Source organism: Schistosoma haematobium, chromosome 2, assembly GCF_000699445.3.
Source record: "Schistosoma haematobium chromosome 2, whole genome shotgun sequence".
NCBI lineage: Eukaryota > Metazoa > Platyhelminthes > Trematoda > Strigeidida > Schistosomatidae > Schistosoma > Schistosoma haematobium.
In genome coordinates this window covers 8,520,885-8,539,938 of record NC_067197.1, presented here as the reverse complement: position 1 = coordinate 8,539,938, position 19,054 = coordinate 8,520,885, and the positions used below count along the sequence as shown (strand labels likewise).

Here is a 19,054-nt window from a genome sequence, read left to right as displayed (position 1 = left end):
CACATTAGTACTATTACTACTACTACTACTACTACTACTACTACTACTACTACTACTACTACTACTACTACTACTACTACTACTACTACTACTACTACTACTACTACTACTACTACTACTACTACTACTACTACTACTACTACTACTACTACTACTACTACTACTACTACTACTACTACTACTACTACTACTACTACTACTACTACTACTACTACTACTACTACTACTACTACTACTACTACTACTACTACTACTACTACTACTACTACTACTACTACTACTACTACTACTACTACTACTACTACTACTACTACTACTACTACTACTACTACTACTACTACTACTACTACTACTACTACTACTACTACTACTACTACTACTACTACTACTACTACTACTACTACTACTACTACTACTACTACTACTACTACTACTACTACTACTACTACTACTACTACTACTACTACTACTACTACTACTACTACTACTACTACTACTACTACTACTACTACTACTACTACTACTACTACTACTACTACTACTACTACTACTACTACTACTACTACTACTACTACTACTACTACTACTACTACTACTACTACTACTACTACTACTACTACTACTACTACTACTACTACTACTACTACTACTACTACTACTACTACTACTACTACTACTACTACTACTACTACTACTACTACTACTACTACTACTACTACTACTACTACTACTACTACTACTACTACTACTACTACTACTACTACTACTACTACTACTACTACTACTACTACTACTACTACTACTACTACTACTACTACTACTACTACTACTACTACTACTACTACTACTACTACTACTACTACTACTACTACTACTACTACTACTACTACTACTACTACTACTACTACTACTACTACTACTACTACTACTACTACTACTACTACTACTACTACTACTACTACTACTACTACTACTACTACTACTACTACTACTACTACTACTACTACTACTACTACTACTACTACTACTACTACTACTACTACTACTACTACTACTACTACTACTACTACTACTACTACTACTACTACTACTACTACTACTACTACTACTACTACTACTACTACTACTACTACTACTACTACTACTACTACTACTACTACTACTACTACTACTACTACTACTACTACTACTACTACTACTACTACTACTACTACTACTACTACTACTACTACTACTACTACTACTACTACTACTACTACTACTACTACTACTACTACTACTACTACTACTACTACTACTACTACTACTACTACTACTACTACTACTACTACTACTACTACTACTACTACTACTACTACTACTACTACTACTACTACTACTACTACTACTACTACTACTACTACTACTACTACTACTACTACTACTACTACTACTACTACTACTACTACTACTACTACTACTACTACTACTACTACTACTACTACTACTACTACTACTACTACTACTACTACTACTACTACTACTACTACTACTACTACTACTACTACTACTACTACTACTACTACTACTACTACTACTACTACTACTACTACTACTACTACTACTACTACTACTACTACTACTACTACTACTACTACTACTACTACTACTACTACTACTACTACTACTACTACTACTACTACTACTACTACTACTACTACTACTACTACTACTACTACTACTACTACTACTACTACTACTACTACTACTACTACTACTACTACTACTACTACTACTACTACTACTACTACTACTACTACTACTACTACTACTACTACTACTACTACTACTACTACTACTACTACTACTACTACTACTACTACTACTACTACTACTACTACTACTACTACTACTACTACTACTACTACTACTACTACTACTACTACTACTACTACTACTACTACTACTACTACTACTACTACTACTACTACTACTACTACTACTACTACTACTACTACTACTACTACTACTACTACTACTACTACTACTACTACTACTACTACTACTACTACTACTACTACTACTACTACTACTACTACTACTACTACTACTACTACTACTACTACTACTACTACTACTACTACTACTACTACTACTACTACTACTACTACTACTACTACTACTACTACTACTACTACTACTACTACTACTACTACTACTACTACTACTACTACTACTACTACTACTACTACTACTACTACTACTACTACTACTACTACTACTACTACTACTACTACTACTACTACTACTACTACTACTACTACTACTACTACTACTACTACTACTACTACTACTACTACTACTACTACTACTACTACTACTACTACTACTACTACTACTACTACTACTACTACTACTACTACTACTACTACTACTACTACTACTACTACTACTACTACTACTACTACTACTACTACTACTACTACTACTACTACTACTACTACTACTACTACTACTACTACTACTACTACTACTACTACTACTACTACTACTACTACTACTACTACTACTACTACTACTACTACTACTACTACTACTACTACTACTACTACTACTACTACTACTACTACTACTACTACTACTACTACTACTACTACTACTACTACTACTACTACTACTACTACTACTACTACTACTACTACTACTACTACTACTACTACTACTACTACTACTACTACTACTACTACTACTACTACTACTACTACTACTACTACTACTACTACTACTACTACTACTACTACTACTACTACTACTACTACTACTACTACTACTACTACTACTACTACTACTACTACTACTACTACTACTACTACTACTACTACTACTACTACTACTACTACTACTACTACTACTACTACTACTACTACTACTACTACTACTACTACTACTACTACTACTACTACTACTACTACTACTACTACTACTACTACTACTACTACTACTACTACTACTACTACTACTACTACTACTACTACTACTACTACTACTACTACTACTACTACTACTACTACTACTACTACTACTACTACTACTACTACTACTACTACTACTACTACTACTACTACTACTACTACTACTACTACTACTACTACTACTACTACTACTACTACTACTACTACTACTACTACTACTACTACTACTACTACTACTACTACTACTACTACTACTACTACTACTACTACTACTACTACTACTACTACTACTACTACTACTACTACTACTACTACTACTACTACTACTACTACTACTACTACTACTACTACTACTACTACTACTACTACTACTACTACTACTACTACTACTACTACTACTACTACTACTACTACTACTACTACTACTACTACTACTACTACTACTACTACTACTACTACTACTACTACTACTACTACTACTACTACTACTACTACTACTACTACTACTACTACTACTACTACTACTACTACTACTACTACTACCACTACTACTACTACTACTACTACTACTACTACTACTACTACTACTACTACTACTACTACTACTACTACACTACTACTACTACTACTACTACTACTACTACTACTACTACTACTACTACTACTACTACTACTACTACTACTACTACTACTACTACTACTACTACTACTACTACTACTACTACTACTACTACTACTACTACTACTACTACTACTACTACTACTACTACTACTACTACTACTACTACTACTACTACTACTACTACTACTACTACTACTACTACTACTACTACTACTACTACTACTACTACTACTACTACTACTACTACTACTACTACTACTACTACTACTACTACTACTACTACTACTACTACTACTACTACTACTACTACTACTACTACTACTACTACTACTCTACTACTACTACTACTACTACTACTACTACTACTACTACTACTACTACTACTACTACTACTACTACTACTACTACTACTACTACTACTACTACTACTACTACTACTACTACTACTACTACTACTACTACTACTACTACTACTACTACTACTACTACTACTACTACTACTACTACTACTACTACTACTACTACTACTACTACTACTACTACTACCATGAATATGATTCATTTCGGAATCACTTTGTCTTCACTTAATGACAGTTGAAGAATAATTATGGATTAATATATTACTGAATATTAACAGGCTACTTATAATAATGTACAAAAATTGAATAACACTTCGATTGTCCTTCTTACATATCTCTAACTACTTCTTCTAGATTTATTTTACTAAAAGGTAAAACATGGCTATTTCAAATGATTAATGTTACATCATTTCATTCCATCTAGTAGGGAATAATAAATTTATTTTTGTTTATGTTGTTAAATATTGAAAGATTTATTAGGTTGTCTTTCCTTTAAAATGGTTTTTTCTCTCTCTAAAAACTAGACTAATATTGACGATCACCTGACGGAATTTATTCTATTTTAGATGGAGATGTAATCAATAAGTATTCGGAAGTTATTTGAATGAATGCATTGAGACGGCTTTTGAGAACTAGCACGGAGCATTCAAAGGCCCTAAAAGGTTGAAGATTTTCCATCCAATCAGAATGTGATAGAGCTTTCTAGAATACCGACACGGCATGCTACTATTGGATAGTAGCATGATATGTCATTTTGTGGATTGGCTGAATTATAAGGTTGATATAACAAACGCTAATATACATAAATATCCATGATTTTCTGTACATTTTGATTCTTACCTAACAAACACTTTTCTAGTCTTCTTCTGTTATCTGATTTGCGACTGTATGGTTATATAAGTTCGAGTGCCTTAGTTGGATACTGTATTCTGCGTCAATCAAGTAGCAAACATAACAGAATGGTGCACTATAAAGACAAATGATTCAATTTATCAAACTGACTTGTGTTTTTATAAAGGATTGATAACTGTGTAAGGACTAGTTTTTCTAATTTATCTAATTCACTAGTGTTCATAGAATTTTATTAATCTGTACAAGCATAGCTCTGAATGGGACTGAGTGAAACATGTTTGAATTCTACAGGGTGTATCGAACTCTTCAATATTGAAGATATGCCTTGATGACAAATGTTTAATCTGGTTGACGTTTTTTTATACAGGATGGGATTGCCGACCCCATAACCAACCCTTCTCCTCTACCCGGGCTTGGGACCAGCCTTAACTCTAAGGGAGCTACAGGCGGAACTAATTGGAAAGGATTGTCCAGAATAGAGTTGGATGGAGAGTGTTGATGGGTGGCCTATGCTCCTCCAAAAGGGGAAACAGACGTAAGTAAGTTGTTGACAAATGTCAACTAACGCCCAACCAGGGTTTCTTGTTGACTATTTCTAATCACTTGGGATCTCTACATAATGCAGGCTATGTTGAGTCACTTAGACTAGTGGTAATATTACATCTTGATCTTTAGAATTTCATCATTACTAAGGACTAGAAAAGCATGATCAGTCAATGCAAATATCTCAAACCTACCCAAGATCAATTGTGAGCCCAATGGTTCAGAAGTATGGTCAAAAAATGTGAAAGTAGGTGATATTATTTCAGATTTACTAGGAATCATCAATTCTTTCAAGGTTAGACGTGTGTATCAATGATGAATACCAACTAATATAAAATCTACATAGAGAACGGTTTCTCTTCAAGTACATCTCATGACTAAACACTTTTGTCTTTGTACATCACTTTGCATGATTAATGAATTTTATAGGATTGCTGTAAAGATTTTTCGTATAGCAAGTAATAACTTAATCATTCGTAGTGCGAATGGAATATGAAATTAATATTCTTTTTCAATCGTATGTGATATGTATTCAAACTTAAAGAGGGAACATTGATGCTTAATTGTATAGTATGATTTAATTTGTTTAATCTGGTTGGCGTCTTTTTAGCAAGATTTTTTTGACGGGATGGTGTTGCCGACCCTATGCCCAACCCTCCTTTTTAACCCAGGCTTGAGACCGGCAGTAACTCTAGAAGAGCTACAGGTGGAGTTGTAATTGTATAGTATGGTAAATATGTATTCAAATCAGATCGAGCATTCAATTATTAGGCTTATCAATTCTATTTATTTGTCACTATGAACATATATGATAGATGTGAGAAAGTGAAGCTTTTTAAGGCTATTAACAAACAATTCTGACGCTTCAGTACATGTATAGAAGTAAGAGGAGAAGACTGATTTTAAAAGAAGAGAAATAAATGAATTAATATCATTGTATATATAATATTTATAGAGAATAGAAAACCATTAAACCTACAGTTGTTCTTAAGTCGAACCAATTCCATTAAACTTAATACAGCTCACGTGTAGGAATTATTAATTAAGTGAAACAAACATCTAATCTTAGTTCAGTTTCGTATTGGTTGTTTGAATCTTCTCATTGATGGTTAGGACTGCAAATGATCAGTCTCTTATTGATATATATGTATCCTGTTCAGATTGTAGGTATATCTAGCCGACAAGTCCCAAATAAGATGAAACGCAAGTCTTGAACCCCATTGTTAACCATCACCCATCTCTGCTTATAAACATCTAATCTGTTGTAGAATAGACGGTGTTTGTCTAGTTATGGAATTCAGGAAGCACATTTCATCCTATTTGGAACATTATATTCATATCGGGACTCGAACCCAGTTCTTTTTGTTCCTAACACCAAAGTTATTCTTTGTTAATGGTATAAATCAGTCAACTGTTTACTTTTTGTCAGTTACAGACTGTAGAATACTAATACCAAGCAATGTAAAGCGGATATTTATAAAATCAGAAGAAAATTAATCAAGACTTTGGAACTTCATTCATTAACAATTTACGTAATCATTTAGGTACTAAATAGACATTATAGAGTTATATTTTTCACTTATAAACTACACATCTTTCCTTTCAAGCAAAGATGGATAGTGGCTAGTAGTTGAATCCAGGACGCGCGTTTCATTCTATTTAGGACTTGTCAGCTGAATGTACCTGCATCCCAGAGTTGATGTTAACTCTGGGACTCGAACCCAGTACCATAAGAAGCTTGTGGCTCAAGGCAATATCGAGGCAATCGGCACAGGATACACATATGCCAACATAAAACTGATCAATTGCAGTCCTAAATAACAATGTGAAGATACAAGTAAAACAACACCAAGTGAATATACATCCTTTAGCTAAAATCATTTTTTTCTCATTTAAGGACATATTTTGAGACATTTTTAAAACTTTATCATCATTTTACAACATACTGAATTAGAAAAACAAAATTATGGTGGATAACCTAAATTCATCATGAAATATCCCGTACTACAATGTGACTAGATCTTTGAATTATTTATCCACTTATAAATAGTATATTTCTCCTAATCACCTATCTTCTTATTTTCTTTCAGTCAGTCATGCTCACTCATTAACATATGCGTGTTTACTAATGGATTTCACTATATTAACTAGACCTCACACATTAGCTTCTCAACTTCAATAAAACAAACAAATAGTATTATACCGATTTCTTGTTATTGCTTTACAATCAATTGTCAATAATGTCGCTTTTTAGCTGTATTGTTTTCTTTAAAAGTATATATATATATATACATTTGATGATGGGTTATTTGACTGTTCCGCCTATGAGGATTGCCTATGATGTTATGAGGATTTAAATGTGTTGGCTTTTTAAAGTGGATATGTTAAGAATGAAAAAAATTGTCACAAATGGCACTGGATGAAGGTTTCTCTATTTTATAAATTGGGTGGAGATAGGTTTGTGTTAATAGAATCTAATCAAGTGATTTTTAAAATTAGCTGTTTGATATGAGTTATGAAGATCATTAGCTCAATCCCTGGTAGGAAATGCTTGAAATATTTGTCTAACGTTTTATGCTTTACAATGTACATCTAACTGTGATCAACTTACAACCTACATAGAAAGGTGGATTTTGTTCTATTAATAGAATTACTACAATCTCCACAAATTTCCATTCTGATGATAATCATGTGGTTACTAATAGATTTCCTGGAGTTCTAGTGAGAAACCGTGACCAATGGAATTCAATCACTGTCGGGTGGATATAGTTATTCACCTCACACAATGGATGGAGGGTTGCGTAAGATCATGGACAGATTGAAGTCAAACATTAACACTGTCGGATGTGGGATCAGTGGTGTGGAGATTAGGCGTTCGTGCGGGAAAACGAAGGTTCTAGCTTCGAGTCCTACGTGAAAGATCTTGGACGTGTACTTTTGAAGAGTCCAAGTTTTTTAGTGGTCTAGCTCAGAATGACTTATGAATTCAAGTACTAAAATTACCAAAATCCCCATAAATCCCCATTCTGATAATACCGTAAGTGTTAATTTTAAGTGTTTGTTAGTTATCTTGCTTTGTTAAAATTTTTTTAAAATCTGTGATACAAAGTTTCTGTTAACCCTTCTGCCATAATGATTATTGCGTATGGTCAGTTGAATAATCCATGAAAAATAGAATCTATACTGATGAATCTATTGACCGTACACTAACCTAAATATGTAGCTACTAAAAAAAATTGTGTAAGCTATTCAATATTTCCTCAGTTACAAATTCTTGTTTCTTTTTCAAATTGGGAAATAATCGCTATATCTTAGAAAAACGATCTCATTGAGTAAGACTTCTTCGAGATGGATAGTTAAAGTAAGAACTTTTTATTTCCTTTCTTAGTAATATAACTGTCAGCATAGTATTTGAGGAAAGAATCGGTTGAAATTTCACTTCAGTTGACTAACAGCTTGTTCTGTTGACATTTATTGAAAAAAATTGTACAACTTTCTTCCTCGTTAATCTTTAGTCAGATGATATGATGTTGGAAGATAATGAAGGTTTTAAGAAAGAAGGATTCATATCACAAATTTGTATAACATGGTTGTAAAAATTGAACGAATTATTATTGGATCTTTTAGCTGTCGAACTATATTCGTGAAAATATCGAGGGATGATGTGTCATTATTCAATTGTAAACAAAATTTATTGATAAAGTGAAAAGGAACTTCTTTTCTATCTACTGGTGCATATATTGGTCAGTATTAAATCTGATGAAGTGCTTTTTATATTTGTGTCAAAATTCCAAGACCATTGCCGGAGAGGTTTCATGTTATATACATGGTAAGATGAATTGTCTCCTGATTTCTGGGAATTCTTGTCATAGCCCATTAAAATGATCTAGAATGGACCATTTCATAGTAACCTAGTTGTTTAAAGATAATGTGTTAGCGTGAAACCTAAAATTACTTGGTTTAATTCTTTGCCAAAATTGTGTGTGCACCTTTTTAAAAATCTCCATACTGCAAAGTAAAAGTTGTCCATTACTTTGTAGTGACTTACTTTTACCAAGAGAACGCGATTGATTTAATCGAAACAATCATTATTATAACCAATTGTACCAGTGATTATTTTGCTGTGCTCGTTTGTTTAACTATGCTAAAGACAGCCATATTACTACTCCACTACTCTTCATTACTTTTCCGCGGATTGTGACCTCGTACGTTCGTACTCTTGCCCGCTGATTCCACTTGTACTCCTTTTGGAACGATCTTGGTATTCGTCCGATACCACTAGATCGCTAACGACATATATCTGGTTACGCTCCATCTCCACTGAACCTTTCAATAACAGGATAAAGATACTTGTGATCATTTATCTAACCTTGATGATATTGTGATTGCTGGCATCAGTAATTTATATCATCTACTAGTCGTATGATAAATGCATTACTAGCCTAGATCATTGTTATAGTTAATGGCTGTATTCAATATTATATGTTTAGTACAATACAGAATTCTCAGCACGACGTTTTGAAACTATGAAAAAAAAACAAATTTATATGTCTCAGACTATTCAAGTCAATTAAAAATAACACCAATTATAGATTTTAAATCACAAACTGATTGTAGTTAAACCATCATTTAAAGTCCAGAAGCGCTGGATGGCAGTTTTGTCAGTAATTCATATCCCATATATCAAACCCAGGACCCTTGACTACTAACTCAACATTCATCAGTATAGTTGATTCAAAATCTATGAAAATTCTACAACATCTGCAGAAACCAGTACCGAAAACTATCATCTACTTACTAGTGACCAGATTCTAGATACAATTCTCAAGGTGAGAAACCGTGGCCAATGGAGTTCAGCCATGTCGACTATGTGAGAGCTATTCATCTTAGATTATAAAAGATGGTCATGCAATATCTTGAATCGAATAAGGTTATACCCTAACAAAGCTGACTCAGTAGTCTAGACGTTAAGTGTTCATATTTGAGAACAAAACGCTTATTTTCGATTCTCTGTGTTATAGTCATGGATATGCACTTGAACGAAACAGCCTTCTAATGTTTAAAAGCTTTCAATAATGATTTCAATAGTTGATATCATGAGTCAATTGAAACTAGACCACCATGGAAAACCCGGAAGACCCTATACTTATCATAATGGTGATTGAAACATTCTCCTATTCCCAAATGAAAACATTCTGTAGTGAACAAGAACACCAGTGAGGACAACCGAATACATCTAACACAAAACTACAGGACTTGTTAATAAAATCTAACAATCATAAAGTAAATGCTTAATTTGCAAAATGTCCACCAGTTGTCTCAAAATGACCCAGACTTCATTATTCTTGTATTTTCATACAAATTACATTCTGTTTCCATTCTTTACTGTTCGATCCTCTTGTCTCTCTGCTGCCAGACCTTCTGTTCCTGACTAACATCATATACTACTTATGTCAATATAAGTAGCACATACCACAATATGATTATCTTTAATGATAAAAATTGTATTCTATAGAAACATTTGATTATATAGAGTAATATAAATTAAACTTTAAAAATAATAATCACGTATCATCTATACAATGTACTCTTATACAACATTCAATATATAGTAAGTGTATACATATATTGTTATTCATTTGAAAGAAACGTGATTCTCGTATACATTTTCAATCTTGAATTTCATTACTACTTTTGATCCAAAAAAAACAAACAACAAACAACAAACTTACATTTTTCATAATAACTATTATCATAAATAATTATTTAAGGTAGATATATTTCAGTTGATTAATCAAGTTCAATTGATGCCATGAAATGATACCTGAAACAAGCATGATAATGATGATAATTAATATACACGACCTGTTTAATATAGTGTATAAAGAAAACAATAGAATAATATCTTTAGAGAATATTTTTAATAGTTCATATTATAGACTAATCTCAATATGACAATTAATAATAACTAGGAAGCACTGGATAGTTAATTGTATTATTCTAAGATTAAACTTATCAACATAGAGTATTCACTACATAATCTGAGGTTGGATACAGGACGTTTACATCATTTATGTTATAACTTGTGGTTTGCGTGCCCTGTTAATGCATAGCGTAATGATATCGCCAATTAGAGAGTAGTGGATTACCGATCGGACCGATGATGCATAAAACCTTTACGAACAGTCTTCTGTCTTTATCGTTCCTTCTTCCTGACTAGCCCTGCCGGTTAAATTCATAACACCGATCTCAGCCTCTGCGATATGAATCATGTATTTGAAACACACAGGGTTTATATACCAATGAAACAGACCACATCGTACCATAAAATAGGAGCCAACATTTATACAAGATTTAGCGAAATGTGGCTATGAGTGTGGAAGGTTTTAGTTAATAGACAGGGCATAATTCAAGAATGGTAAATCGTATAATAATAGTTCATAGGTCAAAATATAGCTCATAATAAGAGGGGCATGAATATGAATAGTTTATTCATTTAACAATTATACGATAAAAATATACGTATAGTATTGGTCCATAAATGGATTCCAAAAGTTACCATTCATTATGCTTATCGGGACATAATCTAGAGAGCATTAAAACTTTGATTTATCTATCTAGAACCCAATAGTTTATGTTTCTAACATTAATTATTCCATAATATTTTTCAATTATATTACGATTGATTTAAGTCAGAAATCTAACCCATTTTTATGTTAACTTAGTTTTCTGATGAGAGACCTGAAATGATTAGTTTCGATTGTATCTGTTTAGTGCTATTTAGGTTTACAGTGGCTGTTTAACTAAGTCTAGTCTATGATGTAAGCAACAGAATTTCAACAATTTGAACAGTAATACTACCCATATTTTCCCTTTATTCATATTGATCACTTTAATCATTTATTCTCTCTTCATATATAAACTACTGAAATGGATATTTTGATAATGAACAAGTTAATGGCTTTAGTATTATAAGGGATCTATGTAAAGTTGACGTTTCATTAGAAATAAATGACAGAATGTATCCGTTATGGGATTCCATACTTAGCCACTATCAAAATATAATTTATATACTATTATTCTAAGTCTTATTTATCTTAATTTCATCTTCTAAACTGAATGTATCTGGTAGCCAAAGGTTGGATTTAATAGGATTGAAAAAAAAAAAAAGAATTACAAGAGCTGACGATCAAATTCATAAAATATAAATGTTTACCCACAATTAGTAGATAATCAACTCAACAATTTCAATTTCCATTATGATAGACAAAAATGCGACATTTTTGGTTCTATGTAGGAATATTTCAAAAAGGAGGAGTCCTACAATAGAATGAAACGGACGTCTAGTGCTTCCATGTTTTCCATGGTGATCTAGCTTCAATTGACTCATGATCTCAATTAATGAAAATCTATTAAATGTCATTAAGTTTTGTAAGATTAATCTTAATCATCGGGATTCATTGTTATAAACAGTTTTAGGATGAATTAAAATGCGTTATCTACAGACTCATCATTGTAGAGTTTTTTCTCTCCCTGTCAATATGAACTTATGATGTGAAATGTAATACTTACGTAAAGCATTAAACATAAAGTCATATGTGTTTACTTATTTCATTACTCCTCACTCCTAGTAGAGAAAAAAATCAGCATTAATTTGTTTTCCATCCCGACAAATATATCACGCTATTTCATCGTTAATAACATTACAAATAATAAGGGTTGGGGATAAATCCCACGTTGTTAAGTCATCTATGTGTATTATAGTCATTAATTATGAATGTTTTCTTTTATCGTTTAATTTGGGATAATTTATATTATAGATATAATTGGAGTTATGTCTTTTTCTATGTTGTAATTTTTCATCCATTATGACAGAGTACCCTACACTTGACACATTCATACCATAATGAAGTGATATTTACGTATTATACAACTTTGCATTTTTGATGTAAGCCAGTAAAAAAAAACAACTACAGAGAGCGAGATACACCCTCTCTTATGGATTACAATGATATGAGTAATTATTCCCACTTTATTTTGATTAGTTATCAGGTCATACACAAAGGGAAAACTAAGGTCCTCAAATACAACACGGAGAACACCAATCCAATCACACTTGATGGTGAAACTCTGGAAGATGTAGAATCCTTCACGTACCTGGGAAGCATCATAGATTAACAAGGAGATTCAGATGCAAATGTAAAGGCGAGGATTGGTAAAGCAAGGGTTGCATTCCTACAATTGAAGAACATGTGGAACTCAAAACAACTTTCAACCAATATCATAGTGACAATCTTCAATACGAACGTCAAGGCAGTTCTACTGTATGGAGCTGAAACTTGGAGAACTACAACAACCACAATCAAGAAAGTACAAGTATTTATAAATATCTGTCTACGCAAGATACTCAACATCCATTAGCCGGATACCATCAGCAACAGCCTTCTGTGGGAGAAAACAAACCAGCTTCCAATTGAAGAGGAAATTAGGAAAAGACAATGAAAATGGATAGGACATACATTACGCAAATCATCAAACTGCATCACGAGGCAAACCCTAACTTGGAATCATGAAGGGAAGCGGAAAAGAGGAAAGCCGAAGAACACATTACGTCGGGAAATAGAAGCAGATATGAAAAGGATTAATAACAACTGGAAGGAGCTAGAAAGGATTGCCCAGGACAGGGTTGGATGGAGAATGCTAGTGAGTGGCCTATGCTCCTTCATGAGGAGTAACAGGCGTAAGCAAGTAAGTAAGTTATCAGGTATTATGTCAACATTGTGAATAACAATAAAGTTAATCTTCAATTGGTAATAAACATTTAAACTATCCTATGCTTCAGTCGATTAAAAGTACTACAATTATTAACTGGGTTAAAAAAACAAAGAAATAAAAGCCAATCACATTTCATCTTAAATATAAACCAATCAAATTGTTAATAATAAATTTAAAATTTTCCCAATTTCTGATTGGTTAATATTTAATTATGATAATTCATTCAAATTTATTATTTTATTATTTCAATACAATCATATTGTGTTTATAATTGGGATCATGTTTAATAAAAGATTCAATAACATTTATAATATGATTATTACATGAATGATAATCTATACAAAATTCACCCATATATAGATATATATAGGGAAATAAGTAGTATATAACAATGTCCATTCATTCGATTATCTAACATACATGATTATTGAACAAACTCAATTGTAATGATAACACTTGCTTATGGAATTAATAATTATGATAATAATATCTTATTAAAATTTTATTTATATAATAAAAGAATCATTATTATTTTATTAGAAATCAATTATATGATACACTATTTATATTTATTGATTTTATTAACAGAAATTGATTGTAAAATACAAATCGATTCCAATGTGACCATTGGTGATAATAATAATAATAATAATAATCATGATATATCCTCTAATCAATTAAATAAATCAATAATATATGGAATGAATACAATCAATAAATATTCTATACATGATCTAGTTAATAATGATCAAATTAATCATAATGATCCTATTACATCATCATCATCATCAACAACAACAACAATTCAATTAGCATTTATTGTTATTGAAGAAGTGAAAATAGGTAGTTTAATAGGTAATTTATTAGATAAATTACAATTACAAAATTCTAATTGGTTACTAACTAATTCATTAATAAGTAATATTCATAATCAAAATAGAAATAATCCATTTGTGAATTTAAAACCAATTCCATATATTAATTTAAATCAAACTACTGGTGATTTAATAGTACGTACACGTATTGATCGTGAAACATTATGTGATACATCAGGAACATGTTGTCATACTGAAAGGCAAATGGATTATCATCTATGGTCAACTAATAATCATAATCATAATAATAAACTACAAATTATGAATGATGATAAATTAACTGGACAATTATCAATGATTTCACCAGATTGTGCATTACGTATGCTTGTATTATTTCATACGGATAGTGAACAATTTTTAGAGATTATTATTTATATATTAGATATTAATGATAATACACCAAGATGGGTACAATCTGTAATTGAATTAGAAATTCCAGAACATACAGCAATTGGAACAGGTTATCAATTGCCAGAAGCGATAGATCCTGATCAAGGACCTATGCATACAGTTGTAGCTTATGAATTAGAAAACAAGCCATTGAAAGAAAATATTGATCAAACTAGTAAAGATTATTATTCAAGTTCATTAAATAAAGAGATACAAGATAAACAACCATTCAGTTTAGATGTACGTGCATTGGATAATTCAAATTCTAAGACACAAAAATTTTCATTAATACTTCGTATTGAAGAAGATTTAGACCGTGAAACACGTCCTACATATGAACTTATTTTATATGCAATTGATGGTGGTGAAACAGTTCAAAGTCATTCTGAGAGACATTACACTCCAAGTGGTACTTATTCACTTCCGAATGTATCGAATAGGCATACAGGATCAGTGCTGATACGTGTACTGCTGATTGATAAGAATGACAATGCACCGATATTTAGGAATCCCGACCAAGTTGTCATTATTCCAGAAAATACAAAACCCGGTACAGTTATATATCAAGCATCAGCTAATGACTTAGATTCTGCTGATCATAATTCTTTAGTATATAAAATTGGACCATCAGCTACTGCGGAAGTGTTGAGATGTTTTCGACTGAATTCAGAAACTGGAGAATTAATCCTTATCATGCCATTAAGCTATCAGAATGCCAGTGTACTTTCTTTGGATAGCATTAATACAGTTGCAAACGTGAATAATAGAATGGATACAGCTTCACCTATACCATTAATTGGTCATCGCATACCAATTCAAGTTAGCGATCAAATACATATCACAGAAATGACTCTACTTGTTAGTATTCGAAAAATCAATATGAATCCTCCATCAATTCATGTAGCATCACATCTACGCTTGTCTTCAAGAGGCAATCAAATATGGATTGCTGAAGATGCTCAATTAGGCTCACTTGTTGCCATGATTAATGTAATCGATTCTGATGATATTATACCACAAAGTAGATCAAATCAACTTATGAGTAGAGAAGCAAAATCCGAATGTCGTAGTAAACATGATTCGTTTGAGGTTTTACCACTTCACACAGTGACGAATACAGATTTTAAATTAGTACTAAAAAAATCATTAGATAGAGAGACTAAATCATCTCACAGTGTAAAAATTGAATGTTGGGATTCTGGTGAACCTCCTTTAACAGCTGAAACTAGTATCTTAATACAAGTAGATGATATAAATGACTCACCACCAGTGTTTGATCGTCAATTTTACTTTTCTAAAATTAAAGAAGGTCTTGATCCTTCTACACCAATAATACAAGTTCGAGCTACTGATGCAGATTTAGGAAAAAACGCTGAAATTATCTATCGATTAGTTTCACAAGAATATACACTAGCAACTGCATTATCAGATACTATGTGTTCTTCAATCAATTCCCTTCATATTGAAAAGAATCTTATATCGATCAATGAGAATACAGGTGAATTAATTAGTCAAATTGCATTAGATCGTGAAAGTATTGCATTGATCAATTGTACAGTGGAAGCAATTAATAAAAATCAGTTATATTTAACTGAAGATGATAAAGTTAATTCAATGTATAAAACTTCTGCTCAAATCATTATTACAATAGATGATTTAAATGATTGTAAACCAATGTTTAATGAATCATCATATGAATTTACCGTAGTTGAAGGTCAAAAACCACATTATCAAGTAAGTTGATGTCTGAACATGATTGTCAGTGTATCAGTTGTATCTTCTTGTATCATTTAATTGTTGAATATGAACAATTGAATCAAATTGAAGTGAAATATTCAATGAAGCTGATATTTATCATTTGAATGCGATTGTCACTTCATGAGAAGTTTGCACTATTTCTATTTAGTTTGAATGGATTAAGCTTATGATAAGTTATAACATAAAGTTGATGATAAATTGGTTAGCATTTTTCTTAGAAATTGAATGTAACCTTTAGTATGTATTGTTTGATCTAGGATTTGTGCTATTTAGCGTTCTTAAACCAAGGTTTATCACTAATCTGATGTTGTATTAAGCACAAAAGCTGTGTAACTTTGTGTATAAGTTAGAGACGTTATTACGAATCTATTCGTATTAAGATCAATCTTATGACCTGCTTCAACTATATGTTTTGTAATAGATGACAATGGATGTTTATCATCTACTCTTATTGAATCATTTGATTTTATTTGTTTTCGCAAACATCTAGTTACATGTTCAAACAAGCTAATATAGAGATCATGATTATTCCTCTCTATGTATATATAAAGGTTATTAACAAGTACATATGTAATCTGATTGTTCGAAATGTAATGTGCTAATATAACTAACATAGTTCTGATAATCTTCGTTTCTTTATTATACTTTCCCCCAAAAGAACTAGTCATTTTTTGTTGGAATATTTGTTCACAGAGGTTTTCATGTGTCTGTTATTGTCAGGTTTTAAACATTTAATTGCTTAGGATTTATTCCCAACACCCTAATTAGATCATATTATTAATCGTTATGTTCTATACAATTCTACTATTGATATTTAGGACTGAAATTCAATCCATCTCTGTTGGTATATATATACCCTGTGTAGATTGCTTCGACGTTGTAATTTCGCAGTTACATCCAACTAAGTATTTCTAATGAAGGCTAAATGAGTGTTCTATATTCCACTGCTTATATAGATCAGTCTGTTTATCCTATAAACCTAATTAGTTATTTACAAAAGTGAGAAAACAAGTCATCATATTTATTCCATTCAGCCCCCAAACGCCCTGGTATGGCCGAGAGCGGGGTGGGCCTGCCCTCCCTCTCGAAATACTCTCACACGGCCGCGCGCATACAGCCTCTGCCAGGGAAGTCCTACTCACTGCCTTCTCGTGGCAGGGGTGTTGTTTACGAAAATGAGAGGACGAAAAGCGAATGTCCGGCGCTTGAACCGGATTCCAAATCTATGGTGCACATGGGTACCAGTATCCTGCGGGAACAAATGGCGTATGAACCAATTTTCGGTCACCGGCTACCATGGGACTGCATCTCCTTACGATGCTCCACTGCCTTGTGGGTTAGACCTTTAGGTCAAAGGCTCGGGGTGTGGCCCCTAAGATAACCACCTGCTTCGGTCTGGGCACCCGGGCAGTATCGCAGCCCACACGCAATTAATGAACTGAAATTGTGTGGCGCACATATATTTGGCGCACTCCTGTACCAATATATATGTGTTCAAATAAAATAAAATCAAAATTCCATTCAGCCAGTACTAAAATAATTGCATCTGATCATGTAAAATCTTTATTATTATTATTATTATTATTATTATTATTATTTCAGAACTAGGTTATATTTAATTTTGGTTTATCTATTATTTTATATCGAACAAAATAAAACGTATACTGTTTGACTGATATAAACTTCAACAAGTCCATACTAAACTATTATATTGTAAGTAAACCTGGTTATTATCTTTTATAAGGAAAGATGGATAGTGACTATCAGTGGAATCCAGCTGACGCGTCCCAAATAGGACGAAACGCGCGTCCTGGATTCCACTACTAGCCATCGTTCATCTTTGCTTATAAAAGCTTGTGAATTAAGGCAATATCGAGGCATACGCATAGTGTACATATATACCAATAACAGACTGATCAAATGCAGTGT

At 32.3% G+C, this 19,054-nt stretch overlaps 1 protein-coding gene across 1 annotated transcript in view; it reads left to right on the top strand.

The window, feature by feature from the left end:
* Positions 1–14,374: 14,374 nt before the first annotated feature.
* The window catches only part of MS3_00006144 (uncharacterized protein), a 70,471-nt gene continuing 65,791 nt past the window's right edge, over positions 14,375–19,054 (top strand). The window contains exon 1 of the mRNA XM_051214258.1: positions 14,375–17,101. Within this exon, the coding sequence (XP_051067411.1) occupies positions 14,549–17,101 (2,553 nt within the window). The 5' untranslated portion in view covers positions 14,375–14,548. The remainder of the gene's footprint in view (positions 17,102–19,054) is intronic.